This window comes from Galeopterus variegatus, unplaced genomic scaffold (assembly GCF_000696425.1).
Source record: "Galeopterus variegatus unplaced genomic scaffold, G_variegatus-3.0.2 Scaffold166, whole genome shotgun sequence".
Classification (NCBI taxonomy): domain Eukaryota; kingdom Metazoa; phylum Chordata; class Mammalia; order Dermoptera; family Cynocephalidae; genus Galeopterus; species Galeopterus variegatus.
In genome coordinates, this window is record NW_007726277.1 from 749,424 (window position 1) to 764,570 (window position 15,147).

The following is a 15,147-nucleotide window of genomic DNA, read 5'->3' on the forward strand; positions in this document are numbered from 1 at the left end:
GCTCACTGGCTGAGCAAGGTGCAGGAGCAACACCAAGGGTTGCGATCCCATTGCCGGTCCCGGTCTGGTACGGGCGCAACACTGAGGGTTGCAATCCGATGCCGGTCACGAAAAAAGACAAAAAAGGGGAAAAAAAAAAAAAAAAAAGAATCTGGTAGATGCTGTGACATATTTCACAGAAAAAACGTTCTTATTGATCATGCATCTTTAAAACAGCATCACACTGATTATCAACCTTAATTGATCCTGGCCAAGATTTCTCGAGGGTACCTACAGCAATTTAGACAGGCAGTCCTTGTGGCAAAGCATCACCTAAAGCATCACTTAGAGAAAGGAGATCACTGATGTTTTTGCTTTAAAAATGAAATATAGTAAAACTCAACCATGCAACAAGCCAAATATCCAAATGCCAGATGGTCATTTCTACACTTGTACATATACTAACCATTTCCTAGATCCCGCCTATAAATGGAGCTTTTGTTAAAATAAAATAAAAAAGACAAAACACATTTTTCTCATTTTTTCAAGCTTTTTATTTTGTAGTGTTTATAGATTTAGAGAAAAATTGCAAATATAGTACACAATTCTTGTAAACTTTCAACTATAATACAATGGAAACCAGTAAATTAACACTGATACAATACTATGAATTAATCAACAGTTGTTCAAATTTTAACAGTTTTCTCATTAATGCTCTTTTACTGGTCCAGTATCTAATTCAGGATCCCACATAATACTCAGTTGTCATGTCTCCTTTGCCTCCTGCAATCTGTGAAAATTCCACAGTCTTTCCTTGTCTTTTGGGCCTTGACACTTCTGAAGAATATTGGCAGGCAGTTAGCAGAATGTCCTTCAAGTTGGGTGTGTCTGATGTTTTCTCATTTTTAGACTGAATTTACGTATATTTGGCAAGAATACAACAGAGGTGATGTTGCATCCTTTTCCATGCATCAATGCAGGATGTACACGATAGCTCTGTCTTATACCTGCTGATGCAAAAAAACTTTTGCAGTTAAGGAGTATCTGTGGGGAGATACTTTAAGAGTATGCAAATGTCCTGTTTCTCATCATACATTAGAACATATCAGTGCTTCCTGCCTGCCACAATTGCCGTGGAGTTTGCCTCATGGTTATTTTATATTTCCACTGTGTATTCTATATTAGTTCTTTGGAATTCTGCTGCATGGAAGAACATATTTCTTCTCATTTTTTATGTATTCAATTCTTTACTTACATTGAGATTTGAACTTTTGCACTGATACTTGTTTTTATTGATACTTTATTCTATTAGCTAAAATCTATTACTACCATTACTTATTTTGTTGTTTAAGTTGTCTTATATTTGAACATTGAAAACTACGTAAAAACAGGCCACTCCATTCTTTATATATAGTCCCATCATTTTTTGAGTGCCTTCTAACTTTCTAACATCTCAAAATATTTCAGGCACATTTTGTAATTTTTCTTCCTAATCCCTACAACCAACTATTTCTACAAGAAGCCCTGATTCCTTTCATTGAAGAATGGGTCTTAGAAATCAAGAACCAAGTGCCAGTTGAATGCCCTCTTTTTAAATCTTTTATAATGAAATAAAGATTTGTTATTTTTATGTTCAGTATGTTATTCATCTGGTGAAGTTTTCACTATTCTCTGATGCTTTGAATGGCTTGATAATGAACATGTTATTATTTACAGAATTTTATTAATATTTACCTGAAATTTCTCAGTTGTTTGCAATAGAGGCTGGCAATCCAAGACTTTCATGCAGAGATGTCCCATGTGTAGATGGTAGTGGTTTCCAGGCTGGTTGTTATTGTCTTGGTCTTCCTGTTATAGTTTAGACAACCATACTTTTATTGCCACCACCTTTCCAAAGTCCTTTCATCCAGATCAGTCTACCAGGCTTTATTTTTTTTAGTTTATGCCATACCTACTGCCAGCTTTTAGGCAGACAGTGTCCCCAAGCTGTCTACTGACTACTCAGAACTAACGAAGGTGACCCAGGTTAGCTCACCTGCTTTTGCAAAGCCCATTTTAACTATTTTTTCCCACTCTTATCCCAGTCAAAACTCAGCATTTTTGAGATGAACTAGGTGCTGAGAGGAAAGCTATAGATTTAAACATGTTCATACTAGGTTGAATATCACTGACATCCACTTTCCATTTACATTTTCAAGTTTTATTTGATGTCTAAATGAAACAGACTATGAATTCAGTGAATTCCATGCCTGGGATAAAGTGAGGTAAAACCTTTTGGGAAGCATGGGAAAGTATGTGGTTAATTTATATTTACTGGAAACTCCCCCAAATGCATAAAACTAACTCTAGAAAATCCTACTTCTTCCTCAGCATGTGAAAACAAAGATCAGAATCTCAGTACAACATATTTATGCTGTGCATCCTCTAGAATAACCACATTTATCTAAACGTTTGCTTTATGACAACTTTTCACAGTACAAAAAGTTAAATTAATTCAATACAATATTCTTAGACAATCACTTAACAGGACCATCTCTCATGAACAGTCTTATTAATTTACATTCAGGTTATCATAAAGTGCCTTTTTTTCTTTGGATTTATTGTAAAATGAGCAGGTCCCTGCAACTTAAGAAACATTTGGTGACATGAACATCTTTTGAGGGGAAACATTGCTAACGGCAGATAATACTTGGTGGGTGCCCTTTATGCTGTCAAGCCTTCCCCACTTTTGACATGTAGCTATCTATCATGGATAAATGGCTGTCAACAAAATGACTGTCAATGCAATGTGAAAATATTCCACATTGAAAGTTTCAGTTAAATGAGCATGGATATTTTATGCTGCTTTGGAGGAACTAAAAACATTTTATTAAAATTCTCTCATAGTGGATGGCTACAATACATCAGTGACACAGGGATTTTGAGATATTAGTTTTGATGATTCCCAAACTGTATTAATAAAGTATAATGTGAGAATATCTTCAAAATCACAGGGCCAATTACAATGTCCCACTATGGGAGGAATTCTCAAAATCTTCCTTTGACCATTCCAGAGCATATCATAAAAAAAACCCGTCAATTCAAATATATGAAGTGTGTCCTTATCTCAAAACCTCTTCTATCAGATGTAGACACTACCAATACGGCTGTACGGTCTTGCAGGACATGGTTCTCTCCCTGGTGCGGCTTGGTGCCTCGCCTCTTTCCTCCTGCTGTATAGGGGAGATGAGTTATGCCTTTCCAGCTCCACCGGTGCCCTTCTCTCAATTTAGAACTCTGCTTGGCAGCTTTGGATGTGTATCCTCTCTCCCCAGATGACTAGAGCACTTGATTTAGGGAATATGATGCTTCTCCCTGGCGTGGACTAAGCCCTTAGAGTATTGTCATTGCTTTCAGAGTTGAATGATCAGAAATTCCTAACATCAGTCAACACCCAGATCAAAATGAAGGGTAACTATTAGAAATGACTTTTAGATAAAGGTTTTGCAGTAATTATGGAAATAAAAAGTAGTAATCCTAAATGAAACATTTTAACAATGTTAACCAGTGAGTGAAAAACAATGACATGTTTGAGCAGATACACATAATTGCAAATTCTTGTAACTGTATAGATTATTTTTCCTTTTCTTATCTCTCTCTCTGACCTGCCTTTTAGCTGAGGTCACTTAGCTGTATTTGTAATTACTTTAATTACTATTCTAATTGATTTCCATTTTTAATGAAGACAAAGGGTGAAAAAGAGATGCAGCATGTATTTAGCATTATTCTAACCACTATTTACTAAAGACCAAACTTTGTACAAGAAGTTGTGAAAAAAAAGAATTTTATGACCCATTTAGCAATAAGAGCTCTGAAGAGTACATGTCATCTAGGCAAATAATTACACTCAATAAAACAAGCAGTGAATCAGAATAAGGAAAAATATATGATAAGATTTGACTTGTGGGTGGAGGCAAGGGCATAGCAGTTGGAGATCATTTCAATAAAAAAAAAGAAAGGAAAATTTGAGATGAGTTTTAGAAAGTCAATAGCTCACCAGCCTGTAAGCACATGAATGACTTGGTCTCTGCCTAATTCTGTAACCTCAATGTCAGGACTCCTGTCTGAGTGACAGAAATGCAACTCTGATATTTTATGAAACAATTTCATTCAAATACTTTAAATGTATCTTTGACACCGGCATCTTCATAATCATTAGAACATTTTGTTTCATTTAACTCAGATTTTCCTAATACATCATTCTCAGTACCCTCTAAATTCTTTTAGATAAAACATTTTTTTTTAAAAAAAATCTAGATCTGATGCTCAAATATTCATTCAAAAACTTTAAGACAATATCTTAAATGAAAATATATTTTCCCTGTAAATATGTATTTGTGGTCCCTATATTCTATCTTACAATACTATTTTTCTAGTTATCTTTAGACTTATTTTTAAACACCCAGTAGTTAAAATTGAGGACACATCCCCAGAAAAAATTACTAAATTACATCAAATTTCTATTTATTTATTTATTTATTTTTCCTTTAAATTTTTATTTTGTCGATATACAATGTGTTTGATTATTATGGCCCATTACCGAAACCTCCCTCCCTCTACCCTCTCCTCCCTCCCACCCAGCAATGTCCTTTCCGTTTGCTTGTTGTAACAACTTCAAAAAATTGTAGTTGTTATATCTTCTTCTCCCCGCCTCCCGGTTTTTGTGTGTGTGTGTGAGTGAATTTATTTATTTATTTTTAGCTCCCACCAGTGAGAACATGTGGTATTTCTTTTTAACCAATTATATTGTGTGACCTTTATGAGCCTCTAAAACCTGCAGTGATAACTTTATCCAGGCTGATGAGTCTTCTTCAAAAGGAAAATTTTGTTTAAATAAAATAAATCAAAAAATTCCTCTAAATCTGAAAGACTTTGTAAAGAATCAAATATAAGTCAATTCTTTCTTTCTTGAGATTTAGGAGAATAATTTCTCTCTTATTTAATGACATGAAAGAAATTGATGATCATAAATTGGCTCCTTGCAGTCATAGTAGAGCTGGAAGTCAGACTACAAAATGATGATGAATGAACGGGAACAGAGAGGGTTTAGATGGCCGTGTTGGATAATACTTTAGTAAGACTGGTTACACAAGAAGGAAAAATGGGGTGGTAGTGGATATGTGGTCCTAAGAGCTGTGTTTGTTAGCAGAAGAGTTAAAAGATAAAGGATAGGGACTTTCTCATATGGTTATGTGGAGTAACTAGCACCAGACTGCTACCTTGCCATGCACAATTATAAACACATACAAAATACATAAGATAATCAATTAGAGGCATGCTACAACATGTGGCAGAACACTGCATTGTTAGAGAAAAACTCATGAGATGAGTCTCATGGCTGCTGCTCTGGCTCTTTGTGTTGGGGCAATTTATGAACTTCACAGAAAAGACAGAATTTGGAGTGTGAGTCCCATCACAGTTATGAAGATTGGTTTACACTTGGGCTTTCCACAGACAAAGTGTGAAGTCAGACACTTAAGGGAATCAGTCACCGACTGACTACCTGCTGGAATAAAAATCAACACTTTTCAGAAGAGGACAACAGATTAAGTCTTGATAGTACACCAACTAAAATGTCTACTTATATAATAAAAATTACTACAAATACGAAAATGAGTAGTCGATAGAAACAGTCCCAACAATGGCCTGAATGTTGGATTTACCAGACAAATAATTTAAAGTAACTATTGAAAATATGATTAAGATATTAACGTGAAATAAAGTCTTAAGAAATGACAAAAAAGGGAATCTCAGGAGAGAAGTAGAATCTATAAAAACAACCAAATGTGAACTCATGCATGGAAAATTACAAATTATGTAAAATTTCTCCATATAGATTTAAAATTACATCAAAAATGTCATAGAAAAGGTTAGTGAACTTAAAGATGGATCAATGGATTAATCTAAATTAAAAAAAGAAAAATACTAAGAAAAAAACCAACTCTAGATTATGGCCACGTAGCTCATATTGACTCAAGCTTCTCACAGCTAATATATAAGCTCTGGACAAGTACAAACAAATACAGACAAAGCAACAGCAACTACTACAAAAACAAACAAACAAACAACAACAAAAAATCCATCTAACTGAAGGCACCAGAGAGTGAAAACAGGCAGAAATCAAAACAGCCAACATTACTACATTGGCACTTGGTTTAAGGGGATTGCTCTGGGTGAGTTTCACATTTTAATGGCATTTAGTAAGAAGGAAAGCCATAATCTATGTCACCCATAAAGGGTAAAACTCCAGGAGGAAAAGCTACACTCTTGTTGGCTTGAAGAACTGCAGGACAGCCATTAGAAAGAGAATAGGGAGATCATACAGATGTTGGAATTAGCAGACAAGAATTTTAAAGCAGCTGCTTTAACTGTTCAAAAACAAAAGGAAAATGTTCTTGTAAATAATGAAAGGTGAGGAGATGTCAAGAAAGAAAACAGGCTTAATGAGCAAAATGGAAATTATAGAACTGAAAAATTGATTATCTGAAATAGAAATAAAATCACTGGCAAGCCCGAGAGCAAAAGAGAGATAATAGAAGGAACTAGTGAACTGAAAGATAGATGAATAAAAATTACTGAATCCGAAGGATAGAATAAAACAATTACGAAAAGACAGAACAGAGATCCAGCATCCTCTGGAATTATATGAAAAGTTATAATATACATTAATATGCACTTCAGAAGTTGGCCAAAAAAAAAAAAAATCAGAAAAAGTATTTGAAGAAATCATGACCATAATTTTTAAAATTTGGTGAAAAAAGTGTTTACAGATTCAGGAACATCAACTAGGAATAATTAAAAGGAAACTGCAACTGTGCACATTAGAATCGGTTGCTGAAAATCAAGGATAAATGAAAAAGCTTGATGCAGTTAGAGAAAATTAACTCATTGCATAAAGAGTAACTAATATGAATGGCTTTTCATCAGAAATAATGGAGATAAGAAAAGAGTAGAAAATGACCTTTAAAATGTTGGGAGACAAAGTAAATAGACATCCAGAATTATATGATTACTGAAAATATCCTTCAAGAAAAATGGTAAATGAAGACATTTTCCAGTAAAAAAACAAAACAAAACGAACTAGGAGAACATGATGCCAGCAGATCTTCTAGACAGAAAAGGCTAAAGAAAATTGTTAAGGCCAAGTTAAAGAAAACCCTGAGTTAAACAAGATAGTGAATACCAACATTTTCAGGAAAGAATAAAGAACATGAGAAAATATAAAGTATTTTTATCTTAACTCCTTTAAAGTATATCTAACTGTGTTGGATTGAATTGTGTCCCTTCAAAATTCATGTTTACTCAGGATCTTTGCAGATGTAATCACTTGGATGGTGGGCCCTAATTCAGTATGACTGATGTCCTTATAAAAAGTAGAGAGGATACACAGACACACGGAAACACAGAAATATGGATACACAGAGAGAAGACACCGTGTAAAGACAAAGGTAGATTGGAGCGATGTGTCTATCAGACAAGGATTACCAGCAACCACCAGAGGCTAGGAAGAGGAAAGAAAGGATTCTCCCCTAGAGGCTTCAGAGAGAGTACAGCTCTTCTAACACTTTGATTCAGACTTGTATCCTCCAGGACTGTGAAAGAATAAGTTTCTGTTGTTTTAAGGCCCCCAGTTTGTGGTACCTTTTACGGGAGACCCAATCATTTCATACACTACTTGAAGCAAATATTTCTACACTTCATCATAGGATTTATAATACATGTAAATATAACCTATACTGCAAATAAAGGATAAATGCTCAAGTTGGAGGGTGGTGAAAGTACTAATACTGTTGCAAAGTATATATTTTATAGAAAATCGTATCACATTAACCCTATGTAGGATATGAAAATTTAAGAACGTACAGTAAAATCATTAGAGCAACCACTAAAAATATGCAAAAGTGTACAGCTAAAAAGCCAATGAATAAATTAAAATAAAATTCTAAAAATATTCAACTAATCCTAGAGAAGGCAGGAAAGAAAAAAAAACAGTACAGACAAACAGAAAACATACCAAAATGATGAATGTTATTCCTATTATATTAATAACTGTATTAGGGCTGGCAGGTTAGCTCAGATGGTTAGAGTATGGTATTGTAACACCAAGTCAAGGGTTTTGATCCCCATGCCAGCCAGCCACCAAAAAAAAATAAGAAAAAAATTTTAAAAACAAAACAAAAACAAAAAATAACTATATTAATATTGGTAACATCAATAACATAAGTAACTGCATTAATATTAATAACTACAATAAATATCAATGAACTAAGTTATGTTATTAAAAGGCAAAGATAGTTGGAATTAATTTAAAAAGCAGACTGAGCTCTATGCTGTCTATAAGAAACAATATTGTAAATATCAGGTAAAATGAACAATTTTATGTAACAGGTAGAATGGACAATTTCCTGAAAGACATATTATCAAGGCTTATTCAAGAAAAAATAGGTAAACTGAATAGCATTATCCTATTTTAAAAATTGAATTTTTAGTTATACAATTTTCCACAAAGAAAACTCCAGGCTCAGAAAGCTTTCTTGCATAATTCTGCAAAACATTTTAAGAATAAATAATCATAATTCTAACCAAGATAGAAGAGAAAAAATTTCCTAATTCATTTTTGAGGCCAGCATTATCCTGATAACCAACCAGATAAAGATTTTGCAGAAAAACCACATGCCAATATACCTCATAAATATAGCTGAGAAAATGCTTTAAAATATTAGCAATTTAAATCAATCAGTCAATAAAAAGGAAAATGCACTTTGACCACATAAGATTTATCTTTGGAAAGCAATGTTGGTCTAACATTAAAAAATTTATCAGTGCAATTAACTACATTAATAAAATAAAGGAGATAAATCACATGATTATCTCAATAGATGCAGAAAAACATTTGACAAAATTCAGCGTTTATTCATGATCAAAATAATCTTTGAGCAAACACAAAATAGAAGGATTAATCTGATAAATGGTATCATGTAAAATTAATCTGATAAATGGTATCCATGTAAAACCTACTGTTCATATCTTACTTGATGGTGATATATTGAATGTTTTCTCCTAAGATCTAGGACAAGGCAAAAATGCCCACTTTTATCATGCCCATTAATCATTATACTGGAGGCCTTAACTACTGAAGTATGGCAGAAAAAAGAAAAAAAAGGAATAAAGAATAGCAGTGCAAAAATAAAACTATGTTTGTAAACGACAAAATTTATCATGTAGAAATTCCTAAGAAATCAACAAAACAAGTATTAGAAATATTATACTACTTTAACAAGGCCATGGGAAATAAGGATAATATAAAAAAGTTAATTTTATTTTTTTATAAAACCAGCAAATAACTGGAAAATAAAATTTACAAAGCAATTCCTTTCACAAGAGTGTCACATCACACAAAAAAATTCTAAATAAACTTAAACTATGCACAAGACCTCTTCACACAAAACTACTAAACATTGCTGAAAGTTAAAAGGCCTAAATAGATTGAAAGATATACCATTCTCATGGTTTGGGAGATTCAATATTATTAAATTGTCAATTCTGCCCAAATTAATCTATAAGTTTAATGCAACTCTGGTCTTAGTCTGACCAAAATCTTTTGTAGAAATTGAAAAGCTAATTCTAAAATTATATGGAAATTCTGAGGAACTAAAATATCCATAGAGATCTTGAAAAAAGAAGACTATAATTGGAGCACTAAAGTTGTCTGATTGATAACTTATTACGGAGCCACAGTAAAAAAGAGACTGTGGTACTGACATCAATACTGAAAAACAGATTAATGGAACAGAACAGAGTGCAAAGAAGCAAATCCACACTTTTATGGTTATTTGAATTTTAACAAAAGTGCAAATGTGAACTTATGAAATAAGAAATATTTTTCAATAATAATATTCAAAAACTAAATGCCTGTGTAGAAAAAAATGAATACTGACCACTTTCATGCATGCAGATATGCACACACATGCACACACAAACACACTAATGAGAGATGGATCATAGATTTAAACAGAAAACCTATAATTAGAAATGCGTATTAAAAATAGAAAAATATTATCATGACTTAGATGTAGGCAAAGGTTTCTTAACAGGATACAGAATATAACAGTTTAAAGCTAATTTTGCCCCATTCTTGAGGCAAATCGTTTCTGAGTGTGTTACCCGATGCCTGTGTAAGCTGGAGAGATTCCAGGGCTTGCCTCATTTGTCCTCTCCATCTTTCAGCGATCACTTCACTTTGTTGCCTGAAATCTAATGCCTTCAAAACCATTTTTTCACACCTTTTCCCAGTTTTTGTTTGGAGTATGAAATTAAATTTCTTCATTGTTACTCTTTTTGGTTTAAAATCAGTGCAGGAAAAAAAAGGTGGGGGGGTACTGATGGATGGATAAAGGGTTGGAGAGATATGTGATAATACAAGTAGAGTGAAATGTTAACAGCAGAATTGATGGGGTGGGTATGTAATGGTTCACGGCAAATGCCTTTCAAATTTATGTTTGAAAATTTTCATAAAACAATGTTGGGGAAAAATAGTCTCACTGTAAGATCATATCAAGAGCTATGAGAATTGAACAGAACAGATTTTTGAAGAAATAATAATTGGAAATTTCTCAAATTTAGAAAACTTTGACAAGAAACTTTATTTCAAGCTCAGCAAACTCTAAGCAAGACAAATGCTTGTACATATACACACTGACAGCTAGGTACATCATGACCAAACTTTGGAAAAAAGGGTTTTGTAAAAATCTTGAAAGTAGTTAAGAGGAAAAAAATCTCAGCAAAGCAAATTCACACTGCATTCAGGGAGACAATGACATAAGACATGGTGATTTCTCATCAGAAATTACTGGGGTCAGAAGACAATGGAAAAACATCTTTAAAATGCTGAAAAATACAAGCTATGAACAAACTATAGATTTCCAGAAAAGATCTCAAAAATGAGGGTGAAGACAAAATATTTTTAGATAAATGAACACGTAGAGAGTTCATTGCTATCAGATCTGCACTACAAGAAAGGCTAAAAAATGTTTGAGTGAGGGAAATGATAGCATATGGAAATTCAAATTTGAAGGAGGAATGGAGAGCCCCAGAAATGGTACATTTATAGATTATCCTTTTCTTCCCTTGAGTTCCTTACCAGGCAAATGACATTTTTTTAAAAAAAGAACTACACTTTGAGATGGGAGCTATAATATATGTAAAAGCAAAAGGTAAGACAAAACTAGCACAAAGGATGGAAATCATATTTGGAGTTACACTATCATAAGGCTCTTGTATTTGTGAAGTGGGACATATAAAGTGGGAAGCAGGGATTGGCAGGTATTAAGTGGGAAGTGATAGAATATTCATTCTAAGTAGAGTGATAATTCGAAATTGCATTTTGTAACCACTCCAGCAAACACTGAAAACATGTTAAAAAGAACTATAGCAAAAAAGCTAATAGATGAGGAAATGGAATAAGAGAAAACACTTATTATACTCCCCCACAGAGGCAGGAAAGTAGCAGCAAAGTAATTAAGATACAGGATTGATAGAAGAAATCTAAGCTGATAACGTAGAATGTGAGGGTGGAGGAAAAACCTCACAGCTAGAGAAGTTGGCTTTAAATAAAGAATACACTTGCCTTTGAATATAATAGAAAATAGGGGGATTGGAAGACAGGTACCAAGGAGATATGGACAGTGGTGTCATCAGAATATTGATTCGTCTCATGTGATAGGAAGCACCTTTTTACTGCAGATCTGGACCTAGTGGGACTGGGTGGCACGCGGACACTTAGATGAAGTGAAGCATCCAATCCTTTGTTAATGGTAAATCAAAAAAAAAGGTTGTCTTTATAACACTTCTAGGAAAATCTCTCTGTTATGTTCAGCAATGTCTTCATCATTATAAAGTGGTGCTTTCAAGGCAACAAGGTAATTGTATTGGAAGGTTAAGAAAATTGTTTCTTTCAGGACAGATTAAGGAAAGCAGTGCTGTTACTTATTGCAGAGAAAGTAATAGATGTCTTAATAAGTGCCCATACTATTTGAGGTGTTGTTATAATTAAGCTGTTGAGCCTTTTTTATCCATTTTCTAAAATAATTGAACATAAATCATTGTGCTTACATTGTGGCAAGAGACTTTCTTTAGCCATTGGAAAGTTTATCTTGCAGTTCCCATATTCCAAATTATTGAAGTATAATATCAAAGAATACCTATCTGGGGACATTTAAGATTTTGTTTACAACAATCATAGAAGGGTCATTTTGAGTATACACTAAAATTCATAGACATTAAATGCGCAATCCACAGAATTTTAACAATATATATACAGCTATGTAATTATGATGTAGGAATTTTTATCACTCCACAAAATTCACTGTTGTCCCCTTACAATTTATCTTTTTTCTCCAAAGGCAACAATAATTCTGATTTCTATCACCATAGCTCTATTTTGCCTATTCTTAAATTTTTTATACAGCAATAATTATGTCTTTTTAAAACTGCGTACCTACTTTGTTTGGCATAATGGTTATATGATTTACTCATATTTTTTTACCCAGTTCCAGGGTTTTTAAAAAATTGAAACAAAATTGATTGTACATATCTGTGTGGTACAGAGTTGATCAATACCTGTCTGCAATACATTGATGCTCAAGTCAGGATAATTAGTATATTAGACATTATACAGTGTAATCATTTTTCATGGCCCTTTGATCTTTCTATTGCTGAGTAGCCTTCACTTGCATGGATATACCACAATTTGTTTGTCTATTGTCTTGTAATAAATACTTGGGATATTCTCAATTTGGGATTCTTTTGACTAAAGCAATCATTAACATCCTTGTGGTCATAAGTTTTCACTTATCTTGGGTAAATACCTAGGAGTGGAATAATTGGTTTATAGGGTAGGTATATAGCTTACTTTATATATATATAACTGATCAAGTTGCTCTATATCTTCACCAAGATTTAGTATTATCAGTCTTCATTTTAGCCATTCTAGTGAATATATGGTGATATCTCAATATTTTGAAATCTCATGATTTTGATTTGGACTTCCCTGATTAATAATGTTGAACATATTTTCTCATTCTTATTGGTCATTGATATATCTTCTTTTGTAAATATGTGTTCAAATCTTTGAACATTTTTGTTATTTTTATTTTAGTTATTGAGTTGCAGAAGTTCTTTTTATATTCTTTATATAGGTCCTATGTCAGCTTCATGTATTTGTGTGTGTACCTTGACTTTTTATTTCACCTACACCAAGGCAGAAGAAAAAAAAGTTGAACTTCATCAAAATTAAGAACTTGCTTTTCAAAAAGTACAATTAAGGGATTGAAAAGGCAAGACACAGGATGAAGAAAAGATTTGCAAATCACTTATCTGAGAAAAGACTTGTATCCATAATATATAAAGAACTCTCAAATTGAATAAGAAAATAAATGACTCAATTAAAAATAGGCACATGACTTGAAAAATATTCACTAAAGAAGATATACAGATGTCATAGACTTTACATAACTGTATATGAGTCAGATGGTAAAGCTCTTTAAAAATAAAAGAGTATCCTGGCTTTCTAAAATGAAGTGTTCCCTCTTCCTATGTTTTCTGAAATTTCTTGTATATGAGCAATATTTCTTCCCTAAATGTTTGACAGGATGTACAAAAATTCCTGTTTAGAGTTTTATTTGTGAAAAAGCGTTTTAATACAAACCAAATTCAATGTGCATGACAGAAACAAGGTGATTCATGTTTTCTTTTTCATTTTGAATCAGTTTTGGTAGCCTGTTATGTAAGAAATTTTTCTTTTTATCAAAATGATCAACTTTATTAGCAAAAGATTTCTCATGCTGTTATTACCCCTTTAATGTCCTAGAATATGTAATAATATCTACTTGATCTGTATTTTCTCTCTTTTTTTGATCAATTTTCAATGTTCACTAACTTCATTAATATTTTCCAAAAATAAAGTTTGCTTTCTAATTTTTCCTATTGTTTGTATCTATGTTTTCTCTTTAATTGATATCTGTTCTAGCTTTAGAATTTTCTGTCCTCTATTTGCTTTTATTTTAATTTGTTCATCTTTTTCTAGCTCTTTGGGGTGGAAAATTAGATAATTTATTTCAAATGTTCCCTCTTTTCTAACATATGAATTTAAAGATATAAATTCCCTCTAAACTCTACATTATCTGTATCATATGTGTATTTTCATTTTCATTGTGTTTAAAATAATTTCTATTTTCCCTTATGATATCTTCTTTTATGTTATCTATTATTCAGAGGTGTGCGGTTTAATTTCTAAATATTTGGCCTCACTCTAGAATTCTATCTTACATTGTTTTCTAATTTAAATCAGCTGGGGTCACAGAATATAGTCCATTAGATTTCAATTTTGAAATTTATTTAGATTTATATTATGTCCCACTATGTGGTATAGGTTGAAGAATATACCACATGCATTAGAAAAGAATGCTTGTTCTGTACTTGTTTGATGTACTATTGCACAAATGTCAACTAGATATAATGTTCACCATTGTTTAATCTTTTTGAATCTTAAATGATTTTTTTTCTAGTTTTTCAATCAATTTCTGAGAGAAATGTGCTTAAAATCTTCAACTGCTATGAATTTGTCTATGAATATTTCTTCCTTTAATTGCCAGTCTATGCTTTATGTATTTTGAAACTCTTTATTAGGTACATATATATTTTAATTTTTATGTCTTATTTATGTATTGACCTTTTGATCATGAAAAAATTACACTTTTGATCTGTGGAAACACTTCTTATCTAAGTCTATTTTGTCTCATATTAATATAGTTATACCAGCTTTCTAGTGTCTAATGTTTGCTTGATGAATCTTTTAATGTTTTTACTTTCAATCTATGCAGTGTTTCTATCTTAAAATGTGATTCAATTGGACAGCATGTTTTAGAGGTTGGCTTTTTTATTATCTGTAGTGACCCTCTGCCTTTAATTGGAATGTTTAGTCCATTTACATTTGATGTTATTATTAATATATTTGAATTTAGGCATTTCATATTTACAATATTTTTATATTTGTCCTGTCTGTTCCTCTGCTTTTCCTTTGTTATCCCTATCCTGCAATTTTTTGGATATAATAAATCTTAGCTAGTATGA

At 32.5% G+C, this 15,147-nt stretch overlaps 1 protein-coding gene across 3 annotated transcripts in view; it reads right to left on the minus strand.

Annotated features, from left to right (window-relative positions):
• Positions 1-15,147, minus strand: part of XIRP2 (xin actin-binding repeat containing 2) — a 346,249-nt gene that overhangs the window by 234,503 nt on the left and 96,599 nt on the right. For 2 of the 3 annotated variants that reach the window (XM_008594722.1, XM_008594712.1), the window contains one exon: positions 1,867-1,878. The exons of the other annotated variant lie outside the window; for it this stretch is intronic. In XM_008594722.1, the coding sequence (XP_008592944.1) occupies positions 1,867-1,878 (12 nt within the window). The remainder of the gene's footprint in view (positions 1-1,866; positions 1,879-15,147) is intronic. 3 annotated transcript variants of the gene reach the window in all.